This window comes from Condylura cristata, unplaced genomic scaffold (genome assembly GCF_000260355.1).
Source record: "Condylura cristata isolate star-nosed mole 26May11 unplaced genomic scaffold, ConCri1.0 scaffold00013, whole genome shotgun sequence".
Classification (NCBI taxonomy): domain Eukaryota; kingdom Metazoa; phylum Chordata; class Mammalia; order Eulipotyphla; family Talpidae; genus Condylura; species Condylura cristata.
This window is the reverse complement of record NW_004567114.1, coordinates 16,596,598-16,611,651: the sequence shown is the minus strand read 5'-3', so window position 1 is coordinate 16,611,651 and position 15,054 is coordinate 16,596,598. Positions and strand designations below refer to the sequence as shown.

General features: G+C 40.1%; 1 protein-coding gene across 2 annotated transcripts; it reads right to left on the bottom strand.

Annotated features, from left to right (window-relative positions):
* Positions 1-706: 706 nt before the first annotated feature.
* Positions 707-9,362, bottom strand: DIO2 (deiodinase, iodothyronine, type II). 2 transcript variants are annotated; one of them, XM_004681651.1, is made up of 2 exons: positions 9,141-9,362; positions 707-1,294 (listed from the first exon to the last, which is right to left on the bottom strand). In XM_004681651.1, exons 1-2 carry the CDS (start codon positions 9,360-9,362, stop codon positions 707-709), a joined length of 810 nt encoding a protein of 269 aa, XP_004681708.2. The 2 variants fall into 2 exon arrangements, with proteins under 2 accessions (XP_004681708.2, XP_012579890.1); XM_012724436.1 differs by having other exon boundaries at positions 719-1,294.
* Positions 9,363-15,054: the final 5,692 nt, after the last annotated feature.

Below are 15,054 nucleotides of genomic sequence, written 5' to 3'. Positions count from 1 at the left end.
TTTTCTTACTTGTCAATTGGATTTTCTTCTGGCTCTTTCCCCACCTTCCTAGAAAGAAACTGTCAAATTTCAGATGATCATTCTAACCCTGCAATTGAGAGATCTTTCTAGGTATCTATAATACACCAGTGAATTTTGGGATATTTAGACTGGCATAGAGTACTACATGGCTGGAAACTAAAGCATAAGACACTACTCTTGCATGTTAAATAGCCAAATCCTAACCATATGGTCTAGGTTCTAGAATTCATTATACATAAATATTTGAGAATTTTCCAGTCATACTTTATCCATGTTGAATAAAGTTTAGACAATATCACCTATTGTAACAATGACAGTAGCTTCCTTTACATAGTACTTATTCAGGTTAAGTCTTTTCATGTCCCAAAGCACAATCAGCTGTAAAACTCCTTTCTCAAGCCAGAATGAATATATGCAGTAATTGTGTTTCTCTCTCTCCATCTTGGGACATTTTCATTCAGGGCTTTTCATTAGGAGAAGTGATCGGGGCTACTATTTAGCCACATTCCATTTGAGTGGTGAGAAGAATATTGAGATGTTAGAGGTTTATGTTCTTCTGACATGTAAATTCCTGTCTTTCAGTGAGCAATGGGTCTCAATTGAAATAGTGGATTCAGTTTTTAGTTTCTTTTCTTTTATACAATTTAAAAAAAAAAAACTCTATTACAATCATACCTTTGACCTGCTAATCTAGATTTCATCTCTTGCTGAAATTCTTCTCCAGCCAATGCCGGACTTCTTGAAGGTTGTAGCAGAAGGGACCTTTTCCTCCCAGATAAGCAATTTTCTGTCTCTGCACAATGCACACACGCTCAAAGGCTACCCCATAAGCTACATTGGCATTATTGTCCATGCGGTCAGCCACAACTCTGCACTGGGGCGGCAAGGAGAAACGCTCCAGAAGTTGGTGGGCAGCTGCACATCGGTCTTCCTGGTTCCGGTGCTTCTTCACCTCAAAGGACAAAGAAGAATCCCCAGGTACCGCCCAACCATCTGAAGGATGAGCCTCATCAATGTAGACCAATAGGAAGTCAGCCACTGATGAGAACTCCTCCACCAGTTTGCTGAAGGCCGGCAGCTGGCTAGTGAAAGGTGGTCAAGTGGCTGAACCAAAGTTGACCACAAGTGGACGCTCTGGGTTGGCAAAATCAAGAAGATGACACTCTGCTCCATGAACAGTCTTCTCTTGGGTCCCATTACTACTGGTGTCACCTCCTTCAGGACTGGAGACATGTACCACACTAGAATTGGGGGCATCTTCACCCAATTTCACCTGGTGGTGGAAAAAAGAGAGGTGAGGAAACCTATTAAATACATTGTCACTTCAGTTCACTTGATATAAATCCAGGTGGCTCTGATAAAATTGGTATTTTCTTCAGAAGACACACTGAGCGCATATGGATTTGAGTAAAGAGTCAATACGGTGGGTAACATAAAGAAAAGCCCCAAAAGTAAAGCCTATTTTCATTCTGTAGTGAGCGCATATGGATTTGAGTAAAGAGTCAATATGGTGGGTAACATAAAGAAAAGCCCCAAGAGTAAAGCCTATTTTCATTCTGTAGTGTCATTTGTGGTAATTATTTTCATCACTGAAGGTACTGCTGTTAACTCTTCATAATTAAGTTGAGGTTGGTGTTCTTTCTAACCCTCCTTTGCTGTCAATGTTAGCACATTATATAATAAATAAGTAATTGACTTCATTTTAAAAGTTAAAAATGAACAGCCTGCTTTCAGACAAATTATCAGGATTTTGGGACAAAGCACCTGATTCCCTCTTTTGCATTTGAAAATATTCAAGCAAGGCCTTTACTCTCTTACATGGACCCGAAGTTATTTAATTTCAACCCATCAACAGTGATAACAATGGGCTTTTTTCCTGGCCAGAGATAGAGAATCTGGGGTCCTATATATGAGACGGCTATTCCTATTTCACCTCTTCAGAGATTCAACTTTCTAATCTGCAAGATGATGATAATAATGTTTGTCTTCTCCTATGGTCACAGGAGGGTAACATAAGGAAGAGTTATTTATACACGGTCAATCACCGTGTAGATGTAGATAGTCAGATGCCACAAAGACATGTGAAACAGAATACCATTATCCTGGGAGGCTCTATTTTAAGAAAATTTACCCTTAGGGGAAATTTCAGCTCTCCTCAGTATGGCATACTTCCTGAAGATTTTTGGGTACTCTTGATTCTTTTGATTGGCACTCAGTGTCTCCATCACACAAACGAATGAATGAACACATTTGATCACTCCAGAATTCTACATTTAATTTCCCATTTATCATTTCTTTTTTGTTGTTGTTGTTTGTTTTTCTCTTTTTTATCTAGGAAGCCATAAACCACTTACTGTTGTACCCTACATTTTATTAATAAACTCCTTTGAATAACAAAATACTCAGACTGCAGAGATGTAGAAGAAAATAGTCCCATGTACCACCTTTGCATGCGGTGTAAATTGTTGAACATAGAATGAAAGAAAAGTCTTTAGGCCTTTGGATCTGTAAATGGATAATAAAAAGCAGGCAACATAAAATGACCATTTACTTTAGTTTGAAATAATACAATTGGATCTTCCCCTAGAATGGTTTAATCAAAGCCAATAATATCAGGGACAACTTATGACAGGACAATTGATTTTTATACACAATCCTTAATATTACAAAACACTCCAAGTGTATCGACTTTTTCCCTTTGTGTAAGTACAGCCACATATAACACTACAGTTAATTGAAGTCACTTAGAAGCAAATTGTTAAAGGCACAACCATCCAAACTGATATAAAACACTTGAGGGCTTTTATTCAGAAGCTTCTAATACTAAAGCATAACTCATTTTAATGGTAGAGAAAAATTTAAAGGAGTCCTTCTCCTTTCTCAAAAATCCTGCCAGGGCAGATTTGAAACAAGAACTGTTAGTTTTCTAAAGGAAATCTTATAATAACCATTTTCTTTCTTAGAAAAGGAAGCTATTGGTGTGATTTAAGTTAGTACATTTTTTTTGTATGCACTATTCGAGGGAGAGTTTACCTAGATTCTTTCCCTAGGTTTATTTGCAAATGACACTGGGTGGAGAGTATAAAAAACCACTTTTAGCTGGATTATTTTATATGACCTACACTTTTTAACCAATGGACTTTTTTTGTACTTCTTTGTAGATTTAAATGGAGGGTAGCACACCAACACTATCTTGTTAGAACTCTCCCGCTTAAAAGAGCAGTAAAGGGATTTAGGAGGACTGATTTTAATAATAATATGCTGTGTTCCTCAGCATTCTGTGATATAAAATGCTGATTCTATTCACATCAATGTGAATTCATTAGCTGTTGCAGCAGTTTCTTGTTAAGTGAGCAACTTAGACAGGAGGAATACCATCCCTAGACATTCGACTTATAGATTCTTGGTAGGTAAAATAATCCATCAGTTTTTTTTTTCCTTTTTAGCTTTTATTTTGAGACCTATGAACGATCAGGTAGTCTTGTTAAATGGGCCTCTGATATCCTAACTCTCACCCAAGCAGAACTGTTGATCCCAGCATTATTCTTGATTATTCTCCTGAATAATCTAACCTGATGCTTCTGATGCTTCAGTCACAGGTGTCTCTTTGTTACCTGTAGTTAATTTCCTTGGACAATTAAAGCACCTGCTCCTCCACCTCCTTCTCCTCCTCCTCCTTCTTCATGATAATGTACAGTTCAATTGTATTTTTCCAAACTACAGTTAAGACTACTTTCCTATAGAAAATTTAGAACAAGTATAATATGTTCACTCTCAAATTAAAAATCAGGGAAGTTACCAAATAAATGATATTCTCTCAGTGTATGTGGGAGTGGGGGTGGAGGGGATTTGGTATTTTGCTGAGCTGGAAAAAAATATATTACATATTTTAATTGTGTTGAATGAGTGATCATTATTTTAATATTTAGGGTCAGTGAAGAATTTAATAATAATATTTAATAATAACCTTGAGCTTCAAAGAACCAAATTATATTTGGATGATGGATAATTTAGTTAGATAATGAGGTTGATAATTTAGATGTGTGAATCCTGGTATCTTTCTGTAGTACCAAAATAATCAATACTCAGAGCTACTGTTCTGTTCTTGTTATCTCAGTTGGTCAAAGCCTAAATGAAAGTAGCCAATCCTCTTTACTTTATTTAGTAGCTATGGGTATGGCAGATAAAACTGTCAGGAACAGATGCCTTGTTCATGCAGATAAGCAGGAAAGAGAAGGTGTATGGATAAGATCAGTGCTATTAATAAATCTATGAAAGAAAAGCTCATACAGTGACCAGCAAGTTCAAATGTTTAGTGGACCATTATTGTCTTTTATGAGCATCATGCACTAATCATACAATTTGCCCACTTCTGCTAAAATCTGCTGATGGAGGACAAAATAGCAACAATAAAGAAAAAAAAAACTTAGAAACTTTAAAATAAAATATATATATAAAGGAGTATTATTGTTTATTTCTCATGTTTCCATGTGACCATCAACATTCAATTCCTATTACCACCAGAGTTTCAAGTGGAGAATTTCTGTTTGTGAGGCAAGGCTCCCTGCTGAGATGGAATGGGGCTATCACCTCAGCTGTCAATGATGGAAGGTTCTTTGCTTTCCCCAGGAGCAAAGCATTCCTTGACAAAGAGCCAAAATAATGAAGAAAATAATGTTTGCCCCATAATAACATTTAGGCTGCAGAAAAGTAGTTCAACAAAAACAAGTTATCCCCTGGTACTCCCAAACTTTGTTTTAATTTCCCACAGTGGCACAGAAAGACTCCTGGCCACAAGTTACCTATCATCTTAATTTCTCCTTCTTAGAGGATTTGTGTTTGGTTTTTGTCCTTAATGAGACATATTTGCCAAAGAGGCATTCAAAAGGCATTTTTTACTCTTGCGGAAGAGTAATTAGGTCGGTACCTCTTTCCCTGCCAGCATTAGCCGCTCTAAAGAGAACCCTGCCCAGTATTTAATGCCCAAACACAAGAAGCATCATTTCCACTAATTGGTCTTGAGGTTCCGATGTTCCCAAAGGGTCCCTTTATTTTGCAAGGATCAGAAAGGACATACGTAAAATGTAATATCATCATCACTGACTTTAATCTTTCTCATCTGCACTCATACAGTTTCCCTTTCATAGGTCTTTGTAACCAACATCAATATCACACCAACAAGGGAGGCGAATAAAGGGTTTGCATTTTTATACCAGGGGAAATTCTGAGCCAAATTCAAATGTTGTCATAGGCACATTCATAAATATGAATGAGTGTAAATATATGCCTTATATAAAACTCTGATCCCCTTGATGATGGAACCCCTTTCACTGACAGTGTTTGCCACCCTGGGAAAAAAATGCTGCAGCTTTAGTATGTGAACTGAGAAATGCTGGGGGAGGGGCAAAGATAAGGAAGCAATGATGAAGGAGAAGCTGGAAATAGAGCCGATGTTACTAGCCATGTTTGTTGATCTTTCCACGGTTTGAGAAAGGCTCTGGACAAAATATCACCTAATCTAATGATAGAAAATAAAGCCAATGACAAAAATGGCGTTGGGTGGGTGTGTGAATAAAAAGCCTTAGACATCCTTCTTGCTATCTGAAGTCCTGGTCAAGGCTTATTAGCCATCAGAACATTTCAAATCCTTTGACATGAAGATGAGAAGACGTCACTGTCTTTAAAACTGTAGCCAAACAATTTTTAAGTAGTAATTTAACAATTTCCATTCAGATTGGCCGAATAAATCCGAGTTGGAGAACAAGCTCTCTACTCTTCCCTCTGATTTCAATTCCCTTTCGGCCACTCTGTTTTTGTTTGTACCTTGAAATTGTGGCCCTCAGCACTATCACTTCCCAGGGCTTTACCCAAGTGATGGACAAGCTTGGCTGTGGCCTTCTTTGTGTCTTTGGGGGCATGTTTCTCCCTTAAAAAGAGCCATTTTCCATTGTAGAATTTGGTGTCAAAAGGCTTGAGGTGAATGAAGAGGAGAATGTTAAAGAGACTCTTTCAAAACCAAAATTATATGTTCAAATGAATATGTTTTCTGTGCCACTGCAATATTAACCGTGCAGAAGCGAAACTGCTTGTCAGCATCTATACTGCGTGTTTACTTTTACACTTCATTTAGGTAGGAGCCAGGCTCCCAGACAGCTCGTTTGCTTATTGGTTGCATTTCTGAGCCTTGGAGGACCAGCACAAGGATGCAGTGTTAGAAGCAATGACACTGACTAGGGAAACTTAAATAACAAATAGCCATTCTTCACCTCAATCCTTCACCAATCTCTGTAGACTATTTTCATTAAATCAGGTCTGCAACACCAACTAGCTCAACCTGAATTATCCTTCAATGCTTCTGGAGAAAGTTCATTTTACATCTCATTCAACCTTATGAAGGAAAAGGAATTTGGTTTCTTTTTATTTTTCTTCTCTTTTTTGTTTTATTGCCTCTTTTAGGAGCTAAACACGGGGATCATACTGTAAGTCCCTTATCTCTAAATACTTTCCCAGGTTTCTGACATTCCACAACTAGAAGAATTAGAATTGAACTGCCCGGTTGTATCCCACGTGCTAAATGCCTCTCAATCAGAAAAGTTCTTTTGGAAGGTGGCAGCCGCAAAATAGTGCAAGTCAGCATTATGAAATACTGTGATGCCATCTCAGCAAAGCCTCCTCCAGTGTCTCCAGATGTGCCAACGCCCGGAGACAGTGGGACAGATGGCAACAGCACTCAGAGAACTGATTCAACCTGTTTCAGACATTCTGAATGACCCTCAAATGCCACCACCATCCAACCTTTGCCAAGCTGGGAGATAGAAGGAGACCCAAACTGAGTATGAGCTGTATTCATGCTCTTTCCCAAGCATTACACATCCATCCAGTCTTGTCTCTGGATATACAGGCTCCTGGGTTGCTGCTTCTCAGGGTAGCTATTTTATAAATCATCAAAAGCCCATACAGTAGCATCCTAACAGCCTTCATGAACTTAATCACTCATTAAATCAAGAGAGAAATAATACACATGAGAAATACACAAACTGCAAAATAGAAAAATTTTTTCATCCTTGCCAACTTCTTGGAAGAGGTATGACAAAATATTGCAACACAATGGAACACTATACGTTAGTGAAAAAAATAATAAGGCGGTATTTGTTTTCCCATTTTCATTTCCATTAGTTGCTTAATCACAGAAATAACCTCACTTAACATTATGGGTAACACCACCGCCCTCACCACAGTTTATCTGTGTGGTATTTATTGAGCATATTGCACATAAGTAAAATTCTCTCAAGCAATGGTTTTTCTTAGATAGGCGAAAGGAAATTATCTTCGAAAAGAGAAAGAATTTAATAAGCTGAGCTCAAACCACTGACATAGCTGTGCTATGTGTAACCCCCACAAAATGCAGATGCAGATGTGGGAGCTTCCTAATTAATAATATACCTGGCATACTACCTCACTTTCATCCAAATTCCTTAAGCCCAAAACAAAACAGAAGCATTTCGCATTTGAAGTATATGTTTGCAGACATGAAAATGGTCCTCTCAATATCTGCTTCCCATAGATCCCACTTTCTCCACTTAGATAAAAGAATTATTTTTTACTGCTAGAACTTTCTGTGTCATTTCATAATCTTATACAAAAATTTTCACTTACCATCAAGAGCTCTTACTATTTTCCTGTCTTTAGGACAGCAATGTAAACCTTCAGATAACTCTCAGTAAAAAAAAAAAAAAAAAAAATGTGGATTATGGCAAAACTTCCCTCTTCACAATGGATAGTTTCTTCTTGAACTCTTGCTTGATTTTAGTGAAACATCCTACTCTGAGCTCCTTGAGACTAGAAGTTACTTCTTTTCCTTTCCTGGTGCCCACGTTTATTTTTCTGGTGTTTATTTGTGGAAGGCTAAATTATTTCCTCCCCCTCTTTTATTCTAGACTTTTCTGTCTCTGTCTTTCAGGTGCTTTCATATTTCCCTCAAATTTTCTTTCCTGGCATCTTGGGCAAGAGCCTCCAGTACCATTAGGGAAAATCAAAATTGTAGCTTTTGCCGCCAAGTTAGATTCTTCTTAAAACCAGTGACCCTCAAAGAATCACATGCACATGGAGGGAGGAGGCAAAAATGACAGCACCCTATTGCCAGATTTTTCCTCTATGCCCCTTAGGAAGAATTTGAGGGTTCCCCACCAATAACTGCAAGCAGAAAAAAGGTGGACGCCAGCCTCCATCACTTCAAAACAAAGATTTAGGACGCAAGTTAGGACTTAACTTCTGATGATAAGGGACCCCAAGCTGCAGGAATCAAGGTGGGTGTTATAATAGCTTTGAGATGTTGGTGCAGCAGACCATCTGCCCTGAGACAACTTGTTTAACTTTTCAGGAACAAAGCAAATGTGGTTTTCCTTGCAAAGTCTGGATTTCTGACAGCCAGTTTTCAAATCTTTCCTTTGCAAACTGATACCTAAGTAACTGGGGAGACAGTGCCCAGAAAACCACATCAAAAGGGGGTTCAAATACAGATAAGTGGCAAGGACTCTGCCCACTGGCTTGCTTTCATTAACTCTCACCTCTCCCAGATAGACTGGCTGTGATGCGGAAACACACCTGCTCTGACTTTTTCTAAGTCTTGTCAACGCCCAGAGAGATTTAAAGTGAGATATACTTTTGCTTTCCTGTCTTTACAGTGTCCACCCCTTGCACAGTCCTCCCTCTCGCGCCTCCCATAAATTCTCTCCAGCAAAACTTCACCTCTCACTTTCTGACAGAAGCAGAATAAATGCTGTGGCTTCTCCTCCCCCAACATTTTCTGACTTGCTCCAAAGTTGTTCTTGCCCTGCCCAAATACCCTCCACCTCCAAATCTCCATAGATACCCCTGAGCCTGTTCGAGAGACTCTTGAGGTCATCCAGAGGTCATTCGATGTATAACACCTGTCGCCCCACCACCACCTCCTGTCTAACTTGTGTGCCAGGTGGAAAAGGCAAGATTAGGAGCTGCCCTGGGTAGAACCACCAGGTTCCCAAGTAGGGAGTCCTCACCCCCAAGCTCCCCAGGGCCCTTGGCCCCCCCGCAGAGGGGCCCCTGCTGACCTGAGGAGACCCCCCCTGGGCACCACTCACCTGTTTGTAGGCATCGAGGAGGAAGCTCTTCCAGATGCAGCGCATTCCCTCTGAGGTCAGCATGCGCCGCCACTCCCCGCGAGTGGACTTGGAGCGGCTGAGCAGCAGCACCACGTGCTTGAGCAGAATGACCGAGTCATAGAGCGCCAGGAAGAGGCAGTTGGAGAAAAAAACTGGCAGAATTTGCAGTGTGATCAGCAAGTCTACGCTGAGAATGCCCATCTTCTCTGCCTCCTGAGTCAGTTGCCTTGTGTGCTCTGGTTCCCCTTCACCCTCTTATTTAAAAGGGGGGTGGTGATAGAGGGGGTGGGGGAGATGAGGGGGAAGGTGGGGGTGGGGGAGAAGGAGAAAAACTAAATTAAAAGGAAGCCCAAGTTGTCTCCTCTTTCAAAGAAGCAGAAATGGCAAGACCAAGCCCAGTCTCTCCAGCCCGGCAGTTGGAGCGTGCCCATCAATTCATTCAAGTTGGAGCTGCTGCTTTTTTTTTTTTTTTTCAGGATTTAGATGTTTAAAAAAAAAACAAAAAACTGGCGTCCCCGTCCCTAATCCAGTCACCCCTCTCAGAGTCCGTTAAAGACAGACAGTTCTACTTTCATTTCCAAGCACCTATGAGACTGTGGCAGAGACTGCAAAATTTCCTTTAGCTTTTCATTGTCTATGTTCAGAAACGTAGCTTGTTGCTTTCTTGAATTGCCAGAGTTTTTAAAATGTGCTTTGGGAGTAGTTTTTTTCCTTCTTTACTCCGTTTTACACACACTTTCTGTTCTTCTCCCAGTCTGTGTCTCTCACTCCCTTCCCAGGAGCGGCTGACTTCTCTCTTCTTCCTCACTCACTCTGGCTCTTCCTTCGTGCTATCTGTTGGTGCAAAGTGCCTCTCTCTGCAGCCCAGTGAGTCTCCCTGAAGCCTTTTATACATTCCCTGGCTAATTGCTGCAATAGAGAAATGAAAGCCTAATCTTGGTAAAGATCTTGACGTCATTGAGAAAGAGGGCTTTACTTTGGCCAGGACTGCAGTGAATAGAAAAGCAAAACTCGACAACTTTTTTTTTTCTTTTTTTTTTTTTTTTTTTTTTAAGCAGGGGGAGCAGAGGGACAGTGGAATTTTGCTTTGTGATTTAAAGAGAGAGAGAGAGAAAATTAATACCTTTGACTGTTGTCAGGAAAGGCTTCCAAACTTCGGGAAAAGTAATTTAATAGGATGTATAGATTGATATGATAGCATTGGCTTCTCTGATTATTGTTATTATTATTCATGTATGAGGGATTTTGGAAAGAATGCCTTCTCGCAGGTACAGCCATCACAGATAGTCTTTGCTCTATTTCTTAGGAGATGTGGATACTTACTTGGGCTTTATACCTTTATACTATCACTGCCTCTCACCAAATTTGTGACTGATTTGTGATTATTTTTTGTGTCTGGATCTTATTTAAGAGAATTCAAAGGAAGTTGTGAGGTAGAAAACTTCTTAGCTCTGAACTATACTATAGCGTTTCTTTAAAACTTTTCACAGACAATTAATACACCTCTCCCTCACTCCCAATTTTTCCAGTGCCAAAAAAGATTTTCTACACGTGAAAATAGGTAGGTGACCAGACCTTCTTTAAGTTCCATTTTGCCTATATGCAGACTAAATTATGATGCCAGAAGGCTGAGAAACAAATTCCTTCGAAGAGAGCTCTTACAATTCTACATTTACCCTGCCTCTGCTAGCAAAGCCCCAAGAGACCTGACACTTAAGGAAGTCTTTCTTTTTGCTTGATTTTGTTGTTAAATTTATAAGTGGTTAGGAGCAGACTCTGAATTGGTTCCAGCGTCACACTAACAGCACGTTGGCTAACCTCTCTCACCCCTCTCCAGATCTGACAGTTAGGAAGACCACATCCTTTGGCAGAGTGCCAAGGTCCCCATCAGATTCCAGTTTTCCTTCCTCACTTACCTAACAGAACATCTCGAGGAATTGTGTTATCAGGGAAGAAAGAGTGGCAAGTATAGTCACTGGGGTGGGATTGTCGAATTTTAACTAAAAATATATCCCCTGCTCTCTGATGTTCTCCAGGCTCCCACTGGACATGGACTACAGAGTAGGTGCAAAGCTGTGGTCAATACACTTCATGTTTTGCCCTGTGGCTAAAATCTTCAAGATCACAGAAATAATGTAAAAGCCTGGAGCAGGGGTCATTAATTGGGGGACTCGTGGGCCACATTCTGTATGTAAATGCATTGTGTTGGTTAGAACAGTACTTTATGCATTTAAGAAATAGTAATTGAATGACAATACCTTTGGATTCTGTGAGATCTGAGGTTCCTCTTTGCTTTGCCCATTGCTGTTTCCCAGCAGTGCAAACCTTGCTAAGCACAGAGGAAGCTGAAGAACAATGTGCTGAAGGGATGAGTTAACAGGGCAGACTCTGCTGTACACTAGAGGGCACCATTCCCACACAAGATGCCGAGGCTGGCATGCCAGAATTGTACACCCTGGTGGACATCCCATGGACACAATCCTCACCACTCCCTATTGCCTTAAAATCTTAGCTGCCTCTTCTTATCATCCATTTAACCTATGAAGGGTTTTGGATTTGCGAGTAAATCTTAGGGAAATGTTCAGAGCTTAGAAAGATAAAGAAAAGCAATACTGAACATGTTTTCTATGACTAGTACACATTGTCAGCAAAAGGATATAATTCATATCCACGTTATATATTCACTCTATTCCTTCTCCTCTTTTCTGCATGTCCTTAAGAAAGAAAAGACCAGATGAAGAGAGGGAGATGACAGCATAGTTATGTGTTTGTTTGTTTTTGTTGTTGTTTGTTTTTTAACTACTGTAGATGGGAAAGCGATGGGAAAGCGACAGTGCAGGCAAAGTCCTGGCCAACAATGACAGAAGAAGGTGTGGACTCAGGAAATGACACTTTCTCTCACTGCCCAGACCTTAAACTCTCACCCCTTCCCAAACATTCATTTTCCCTGTTTACATGGAACCAATGCTTCACAATAATCCTACAAGGTTGCTAACATTATATCAATGGTATAGAATAGAAGGAATAGAACTCCTTCACCAATTCTGCAACTCCTTCACCAATTCTCCCACCCCTTGTCCTTTGCTTTCAAGGAGGGAGTTCTTTTGGAAACAGCAAGCTAATAAGAGGGGTTGGTAGAAAATTAGAAAAAAATATTTTTATGTAGAGTTCAAGCACAGTCTGACTAAAAGTAGTAATAAATCAGAGTTAGGACTTGGGTCTTTTTTCTTTTTTTTGTAGTAAGAGTGTTAGAGGTTTTTTTGTTTGTTTGTTTTGTTTGTTTGTTTTTTTAATAGAAAAACTAATAGGCCAACCTGATAATGTCATTTCTCAGATTTTGTGTATCTGTTAAATGAATGAATACATGAGTATCAAAACTGAAAGCCATTCTTTTACCTGTGTGATAGTTTGTCCATCCTGGAAATTAAATTTCTCCAAAGACATCTTCTTCATGTGGTTCATAGCTGCTTGCCCTAATTACTAATAATATTTAGCACTTTGATCTGCAAGTAATTTTATCCTTATTAAATAACAAAATATAGCCCATTAGGTGACAGAGTATGATTTGAGTCTTCATATAGATGAGAGGAAGTGGCTCATAAAGTTTGCACAGTGAGAGCTGATGCTGGGTTATTTTCCCCAAACTAAGCCTCATTTTTTTTTTTCCTTCATGACTGTTTTGTGGGTCCTGCTCATTACTCTGAGACTCAATGCCTGGCCAAAAGTGGTTGCATAAAGTAACTTTACCTTCTAAATTGCAAAAGATAGCTAGGGTTTCACATCAGCTTGATATTTCCCCAATTCAAGTTTCTGACTTAGATTTCATAGGACCATTTGAAAGCCTTGCATATCTTTGGGACATGTAAATGTTGTTAGCAATCAACAGTGTAATGAGTTAGATGTAATCTACTGTGTGGCAGGTTGGTTGAATTTCGCCACACACAGGATTTAATGTTCCAAGGAGAGGCAACTTAGGGCAAAATGTTTGGGGCTTTTTCATAAATGCAGAATCACTGGAAATTTGTTTAAATTTTTCTCTTTCCTGTATAAGAGAGCTCTACCATCATGTAATACGAATGCCTCCTTTAGGTTGGAAAAATAACCAGTTTAAGTGTGGTAAGTCTTTTGTTAGTCTACATTTGACTCTTAAATTAAGAAATTGAAGTGGGTGGTACACAGGTTAAAGCACAGCACTCTGAACCTTTCCGCAGCCACTGCATCAAAGTTCAATCTCCAGCCAGGGAGCTGACCCACATGGCAAAGCAGACCTCTCCTGTCTCACCCACTGTTCCCTTCAGCATTGTACTCCATCAATCTGTCTGTTCTGCTCCCCACTCTGTCTCCGGTGTATCCTCTCACCCCCCCTCCCCCAACCTCTGGCCTGTACTCCTGTTCTTGTATGCATAAATAAATCTAAATCTAAAAAAAGAAATTGAAGTGGAATATCCTGAGAACAGACTTCAACATTTCAAGGATGCCCCCTTTGCAATCCCTTATTTTTTTTAAATAATGTAATAATTTATTTTTACATCGTTTTGTGCCTTTTCCCATCTCAGTGGTAAACCCCATGGGCTTCCCATCACCAAATCACCCGTGTATGCCATCACCATAGTCCAGTACACTTTCCTCCCACCCCCATATTTGATACCATTTCCCACTCCACCCCCGTAAAATGTTTCTGGTACATAGTAGTTCATTATTATTATTATTTTCTCTCATGGTCCTTTATACTCCTGCTATGAGTGAAACCATCTGGTATTTTTCCTTTTCTTTTTGGCTTATTTCACTAAGCACAATCCCTTCCAGCTCCATCGATATTCCTGCAAAAGGCATGTGTTTATCTTTTTTGATTGCTGAGTAACATTTTATTGTATATATGTACCACATCTTTTTTTTTTTTTTTTTTTTAAAGATTTATTTATTTGTACATACAGAACTGGGGTACAGGCCAGAGGCTCAGGGGCGGTGAGAGGATTCACCAGAGACAGAGTGGGGAGCAGAACAGGCAGATCGATGAAGTACACTGCTGAGGGGAGCAGTGGGCGGGTCAGGAGAGGTCTGCCACGCCATGTGGTCACCTCCGGGGCAGGCGGGAATCGAACCCATGCGGAAGTGGCTTTAGTTTCTCAGTGCTGTGCTTTAACCCGCTGCGCCACCAGGGAGGGCCAGTACCACATCTTTTTAATCCAGTCATCTACTTTTCGGTATGCCCTTATTCTTATCTGAGAGAGTCAAAGAATAACCAAGAAATTCTGTGGCATTAAAAACTCATTAAGTGGATTTTTGGTCTTAGTTTTATAGAATGTTATGCCTTTTAACTCAAGGGGTCCGTTAAATATACTCACAATGCCATCTTATTTGTACTTTATTAACAGCCTAAATGCAACTAAATGCAAATCCAAGAATGTCTGGTCAGGACCTGGGTGTCGATTTGGGACGTGGGACTGTAACTGCCCATATATCCCCCCCTTAAAGAATTGCAACTCTTATCAAAATAAGGAATGTCAAACTGAGCAGCCAGTTTCTACCTCTAGTAACTCCTGGTTGTGTCTGAAAGGGAGTTATAATGGAGGGTTTACACCATGACTACTGAATCACTCAAAATTCCCTGTGGGCTCATCTACTCTACAAACACAGCTGAGTTCCATTCCTTGTGATGAAACTCAATGGATAAAATAGACAACCCCAGAGTAAACTCTGACACACCTTACGCAAAGCGTCTTGGGGATGGGGCTGGCCAAGGAGGAGCGCACCGTGGGAGGTATGAGCATTCTACCCAGCAATTCTGTCTTAGGCTCCTTTGCAAGCCCTGGCAGAGAGCACAGTCTGAGGTGTTAATAAATTCTTCCCTCGGGAACTGCTGCTGCTCTTTTCTTTCCAGGCCACCTACTGG